The 6828-nt window shown below is 41.6% G+C and overlaps 1 protein-coding gene across 1 annotated transcript; it reads left to right on the top strand.

Annotated features, from left to right (window-relative positions):
- The first annotated feature begins 3274 nt into the window (after positions 1–3274).
- On the top strand, positions 3275–5995 carry LOC122658963 (snakin-2-like). The gene is made up of 4 exons (XM_043854131.1): positions 3275–3501; positions 5453–5567; positions 5661–5694; positions 5806–5995. The coding sequence occupies exons 1-4, from the start codon at positions 3275–3277 to the stop codon at positions 5985–5987; spliced, it is 558 nt and encodes a 185-aa protein (XP_043710066.1). The 3' UTR covers positions 5988–5995.
- The last annotated feature ends 833 nt before the right edge of the window (positions 5996–6828 follow it).

Here is a 6828-nt window from a genome sequence, read left to right as displayed (position 1 = left end):
AATGTTGAGAGAGTTGTGTAAAATTACCACTTGGTGATCATCAGCCTGAACGTCGACATGGAGAAGGTGAAGAGAGAGGACAAGTAGTAATGAAGCAATAAGAAGAACCCTTGTGGTTATAAGAACAGCCATAGTAGTACTACTGATTATAGTATGGAAAAGCAGAGAATTAGGAAAGAGTACTCTTGAGAGTAGTGCGTTACAGGAAATATGAAAAGGAAAAAAGCTTTGTGTTATCTGAAATGGAGAAGAGAATGCTCTGTATTTATAGTTAGACACACGACCCTGCACTCTCACAGTCACACATAGAGAGAGAGAGAGAGAGAGAGAGAAAGAAAGTCCACACACAGAATGGCCGGGAGAGAAGTGTAGGCGTATGCGAGGGCGGAAACATTCTCACCCTCCCTCACGTACGCGGAAGCTCACCTTTTTAATAAAAATCCTGTTTTTCTGAGTTGGATCCAGAGTGGAGGAACGAGATACGAGAGATAGAGAGATAGAGAGAGAGAGAGAGAGAGAAGCTTTGCAACTGGCTCGATCAGTGGCTCTTTCCTGGGTTAGGTATCAGAGAGACACTGAGTTGTCCTATCAATCAGGCGTTTGTTTTAGTATTTAAATAAAATATTGAGAAAAAACAATAAGTTGGATGAGACCATAGATAGATAGATGGCCACTCATCCATCCCCATTCCTTACCTCTTGTCGGTTGAATTTTTATCCTGTCCGGTCCTTTGGCCAATACAGTTGTTCAGTTCCTCTTATAGGGGATCGGAAATGATTCCTTAATCCCTGTCCAAACACACTGTCTGAGTGAGATTAAGTCATTATTTCTATCTCCCTATGAAATGAACTGGACAACTACACCAGGCAGAGAACCGGAGAGGAACATTCTATCTACCTCTTAATTTAATAAGCCTCACAATAAATAAGATAGGATATTAAAAAAAAAGTTATATTCTCATTTCCATTACTTTTGTCTCCATTACTTTTGTCTTTTACTTTTCTTTTTATTTTGCATAGTTTATTTTCCATTTTTTACTTCTCATTCCATTTTCTATCCCTCTTTATCAATTTCTTCATTCCTCTATTTTGACAAGATTCTAGACTTTTTTATCAAAAAAATAAAAAACCAAGATTCTAGACCTCCTCAATTTTTCCTACTTTGTTTGATTGGATCTATAAAATCGATCCATTACATTGAGATAAGACTGAATTTATTATTGTTGTTGTGAGTCCCCCTGAAAAAAGGCCAAGGTGTACTAGAGCAGCTACTTCCAACAACACCACACTAATGGGCCCCCGGCTTAAATAATTGAGGTCAAAGGCAAAGAAAATACATCTTTCATGGGCGGATGAGGCCATCAAGGCCCAGCTGTATTCCACCAAAACCAGCTGTCTCTAAGTAAGAGAGACAGTGGTCCCTCCATTCCATTTTGACTCTTCTCTTTTTCTCTTCTTTTCTTTTTCTTTTCCACGTAAAAGACTATGTAGATAACTTCTTCTCCTACTTCATCTTTTTATATATATGCACGTGCCTCGGTTATAAAATTCTTGGCTTGGCGGCTCCGCTCTCTTTTCTTCACTATTTTAGACTTGAATACTTTCAATCATATTAGCGTATTCTAATCTTTAAGTTAATTAATCCTTTTCATATCCTCATTAGCAATATAATCTAATAAATGGAAGGTCCATGTCCCCATTAAACAAACAAATTAAAAAGGTTTTGGGTGGTCTCTGATCATAGACTTCAATCATTCAACGGGTTTAATCGAAAATGGATTAAGCACACACACTTTGAAGAAGAAAAAGAGAGAGAGAGTCGATAAAACCTACATGAAACCCTTTCATTCCAACTTCCCCTCCCCATATTATTAAAAACCAAAAAAGGAAAGAGAAACACACACACACACGCACATGCTCCTTAGGCCCCTAGCTCCCTTGCTCCTTTTTTTTAATATTTTACTATTTTAGGATGGAGGGAACTGGGAAAGATCAAGATTGAGCTTATCTCGAGGGAGCCCAGCACACCCAGGGGGTATTCAACCGTTGGGTTGTGCCGCAGATATTTCTATACATGCATCGAGATGTGTGCAGTACAGCCCAACCCTTGGATGCCCCATGGGCGTGCCCTAGGTGCTGAGCTCCCTGGAGAGGAGCTGGATCCAAAAGATCGAGTGATGGAGATAATTAAGCTTTGACTACTGCACCTACTACCAATTTGACTCTCCTCCAGTTGTGGTAGGAGCTGGAGGGTCCCACCCAGCAAAAACACCCAAAAACAAGGGTGATTTTGGTCATTTCATAGGTAGGACCCATGAGGGCTCTCCCATGAAATGACCATACCCCTCCCCCACCCCCTATTTTTGGGTGATTTTGCTGGGTTGGACCCTCCAGCTCCCGCCACGGCCGGAGGAGAACCAGATCCACCTACTGCACAGTCAGGCCCATATACCTAAACTGTTGATCTTGCATTCATTCTTTACAGCAATATGTATGTATATCAATTTAGATCCTCTATTGCCAAGTTACTTGTCCTCTGCCGTGTTGCACAGACATAGCAAGGTGTGTAATGACCGCCTTACCCCCACTTAAACAGAATTTTAGAATTTATTTTTTCCCCCTCCTTTCCCTAAAGTTTCTTTTAGGCAAAAATGGTAACCTAAATGTTCACCTCCACAGTCCAGAGTCCAGACGTACTTTATGGTATCCTAATGTCATGTGAGCAGTGAGGTCATCACAGGTGATGCATGGGTAAGCGGAGTAAGACCATCAGACTTAATTAGCATTCCTGAAATTGTATCCCTCGGATACGTCAAACAAATTAAGCATTTCCATAAATACTACTAATAATACCAATTAGGGGTGTCAATGGGTCGGGTTGGGCCGGGCCTGCCTAAACCCGACCCTGATCTTAGGGCCTTAACCTAAACCCTGATCCTGACCCAACCCTGCCAGGGCCAAGAAACCCTCAACCCGACCCGACCCGTCAGTGTTTTCCCTGACCCGACCCGACCCTGACCCGACCCTAATGTTGCCTCCTGGAGGTTGAGAAAATAGTCTTAAAAGAGAATTAAGCAAGGAGAAAGGGGTTTGGTTCATTAGGAGTGTGAATCTCTCTATCCCTGAAACTAAAAAAATAAAATTCTGTATCTACAAAAGAAGCTTATCAGATAATCCATCAATGGCCCATCGATAAAGACAAGATGGAATAAAAATCCACAACAAAAGACCAACAATGTAGAAGAATAAACTGACACAAGGCAATCAATAAACTGATGAAATTTGACAGATTTAAGATTTTAGAGATAGATCCATCCAGTGAAGGGCAAATTTTAAGATTCGCAGGTCTCATCTCTGGTTGTAGAGCTCAGATTGAGACGGAGGTGACACTTTCAGCTTTGGACTTGTTGAGCGCCTGTGGAAACTACCTCCGTTGTGGGATTCCGCCATGGCTGCCTCGCCTCTCTCTCTGGCCGGGGAGTTTATCGGATCGCCAGGAGCGGTAACTATTGGGGAACAAAAAAAAAAATAATAGGGTAGGGTTTGCTGCAATCGCAAGCAAGCAGAGAATATTTTGATGAATTAGGAAAAGATGAGAAAGAGGTGTGAGTGTGTGAGATAGAGAGCCTCTGCAACCCTATGCTTCTCATCAGGTGTTAGTTGATGAGAATCGTGGGATCCCTATAAATGGGTATAACTTATATAGGGTCGGGTCCGGGTTCGGGCCGGGCTCAGGTCGGGTTCGGGCGGGTTCGGGCCAGCCGGGTATTATTGACACCCCTAATACCAATGCCACATTCTGAGTTGGATCCAGACTGGAAGAGAGAGAGAGAGAGAGAGAGAGAATCTGAGATGAATTGCCGCTGGCTGATCAGTGGCTCAGTTAGTTTTCAGAGACACACTAGTAAGTAGGGCAAAGAGGCAAACAACATTATATCTTCATGGGCCGGATGGGCCCATCATTATGGCTCAACCACCCCAATACAACATGGATGATTCCGAAAATTTTAGAAGCTTCTGGAAAGCAAAGACTATCACCAGTTGTATTCCACCAAAACCAGCTGTCTTAAGTAAGAGAGATACCACTACGTGGTCCCTGCATTTTGTTGAGTCTCCCCTTTTTCTTCTCAAGGAACACAAACAAACACACTCCTGTTATTGACTAATTTTGTATTGTATATTCTTCAGCAGCTTCAGCAACTCCCAACCAAGTGAACCAATACATCCTGTACTTCATCTTATCATCTTTGGTTAAATCAAAAAGGTTAAAAAAAATTTGGGGCGATGCTGTCTGGGAGCACACAGGAAAGGGGAGGGGGGGGGGGGGGGGGCAGACACATGGGGAGAGAGCTGCGAGACAAGGCAGCCATTTTGTTCATTAGGAGAGACGTGCTGATCATTTCACCCACCCTCATGTGTCTGAACACATCCTGCGACTGCAGTGCAAAGAATATTTTTCCAAAACATTTTATATACAAATTAATAAATCAAAAATGGGATGTCTCTCTTGGATCTTATGCGGCATGGGGTTGAGTGACTATTGTGTTGCGCTCAACTCTTAGGCCACCACGTGAAATTAATGCCTATCCAATGCTTGGTAAATGAAAGCAATTCAAAATTAAAAAATGTCAGACCACCATCTTCTAACCAGTGGATCAACATTAATCTTGCATGGTGGCCTATAAATTGAACGCAACAGACCGCTCAACCCCAGGCCATAGAAGATCCAAATCCCTTCCCTAAATATATATCATGTCAGTGTGTGAAAGACAGCTCATGTTGCCGTTGGATCACTATCATCACCTAGTCATCCACTCATCTTCACCCTCAGTGTCTCCTGGTGAAAATCAAGGGTTAACTTATACCATACGCCTTTCCTCATTCCTCACCAAAGAAAACACACACACACAAAATAAAAAAAGTTTAAATATATATGCACATGCATCTATAAAATTACTGGGTCTGATTCTTGGCTTGCCGGCTCTCTCTCGCTCTCTCTCTCTCTCTGTACTTACCCTTGTATGTTTAATCATCTTTTCTTATTCTAATATTTACTGGTGACTGGTGAGTGGAGCTTCTGAGCCTGTAGCAATGGATTGATTATGCCGAGAAGCGAGAATTCTATAAAGTTTAAACTCTCTCTCTCTCTCTCTCTCTCTCTCTCTCGTGTTTCGGTCCTCCACTCTGGATCCAACTCATAAAAGGAAATTTTCTTTAAAGTGAGCTTCCGCGTACGTGAAGGAGTTTAAGAATTCTCTCTCTCTTTCTCTCTGTGTATGACTCTGGTGGACTGTGCAAACAGGGGACCACCCAGGAGGGTTCTGGGTCTATAAATACAGAGACCATTATCTTCTTGCTACATTGTAGTCTCCTACCCACACACACACACAAGTGATCTCTCCTCTTTGACAAATCCCAAAAGCTTTCTTGTCATATTAATTCCTGTGGAGCAGAGTAGTAAGTGATCTCATGGCTGTTCTTACCACCAGGGTTCTTGTTATTGCTTCGCTACTACTTGTCCTCTCTCTAGATCTTCACCTTCACCACCTCGTTCAAGCTGAACAACTGGTAATCACAACATTTCGTCGCTCATTTACGTTTTTGTTTTGTTTTCTTAGACGTCTTCGTTCACTAATATACTTTCTTTGACGGATATTGCAGCAGAGCACCATTAATGCACAGACGACGACCATAGGTAACCTTGATTTAAATTTAAGCTGTGTTTCCGTTGATGGTATATTTCTGATCATAAAGAAGAAATCATGGAGGAGTATCTAATTAATTAATTAATATTGGAGAAATGCAGATTGTGGGGCGGCATGTGCAACGAGGTGTCAGCAATCGAAGAGGCCGAGACTCTGTCAAAGGTCTTGTGGGAGTTGCTGCTTCCGATGCCAATGCGTACCTCCGGGCACCTCCGGCAACTACGAAGCTTGCCCCTGCTACGCCACCATGACCACCCGCGGCAACAAACCTAAATGCCCTTAGATTAAAACCCTAACACAGGTCATTTTGTTTGGAAGCCAAGAAGGAAAAATAAAAATTTAATTTGAGTAAATAATCATGACCACCCGCCAAATTGCAAAAACCCAGCTGCTATTACACAGTTGCACACACATCCACCATGTAATGCTTCCTCTTCTTCTCTTCTTCTCTTCTAATTAGTATTGTTGTTGCTGTTATTATCATGTTTGTATGGAAATATGTTCTGTTTCATGTTGTACCAAAGCCCATGTACACCTTGGTTTTTTGTTATTTTTCCCATTAATATAAATATTTGGCAACAAGAAAATTGGTTGTGTGAGGATGAGAATCTACTCTTTGGGCTGGGGAGTTGGAGAGGATTCTCTATATGTTGAGGAGCGAACCAAATAGGTGCGATGGAAGCACAACCCAATCATGTCACATGAGAAAGAGAAAAGAGAGGGTGCTAGATAGACTAGATAGCCTAGCATACACCTCTTCTCTGTCAGCTCACACAATCTTTAAATTATTTTGAGAAGGGCAAAAAAAAAAAAGTGCAAGATATGTCATCTAATATCATTTAATATATATTATCCAATGTTCGATTCACAATGCATCATAATTTTCAAAGTCTTGTTGAGCAATGTGGTTTGATTATGGTGTTACTCATTGTTGTCAAGATAGTCTACACACTTATAGAGTGATGCATGTTCACTTGGAATTGGGAATCACTTTAGAAATCCTTTTCAGTAAATGCATTATTTTGTAACTCACTTTCGAGGTTTGTGCATTGACCTTTAGTTGAAGGTGATTTCATGAGAAATGTAGCTCTTCAAGTCATCTTTGCATCAACGAAAAGAATCAG

Source organism: Telopea speciosissima, chromosome 4, assembly GCF_018873765.1.
Source record: "Telopea speciosissima isolate NSW1024214 ecotype Mountain lineage chromosome 4, Tspe_v1, whole genome shotgun sequence".
In the NCBI taxonomy this organism is placed as follows: domain Eukaryota; kingdom Viridiplantae; phylum Streptophyta; class Magnoliopsida; order Proteales; family Proteaceae; genus Telopea; species Telopea speciosissima.
This window is presented reverse-complemented; position numbering and strand designations above follow the sequence as displayed.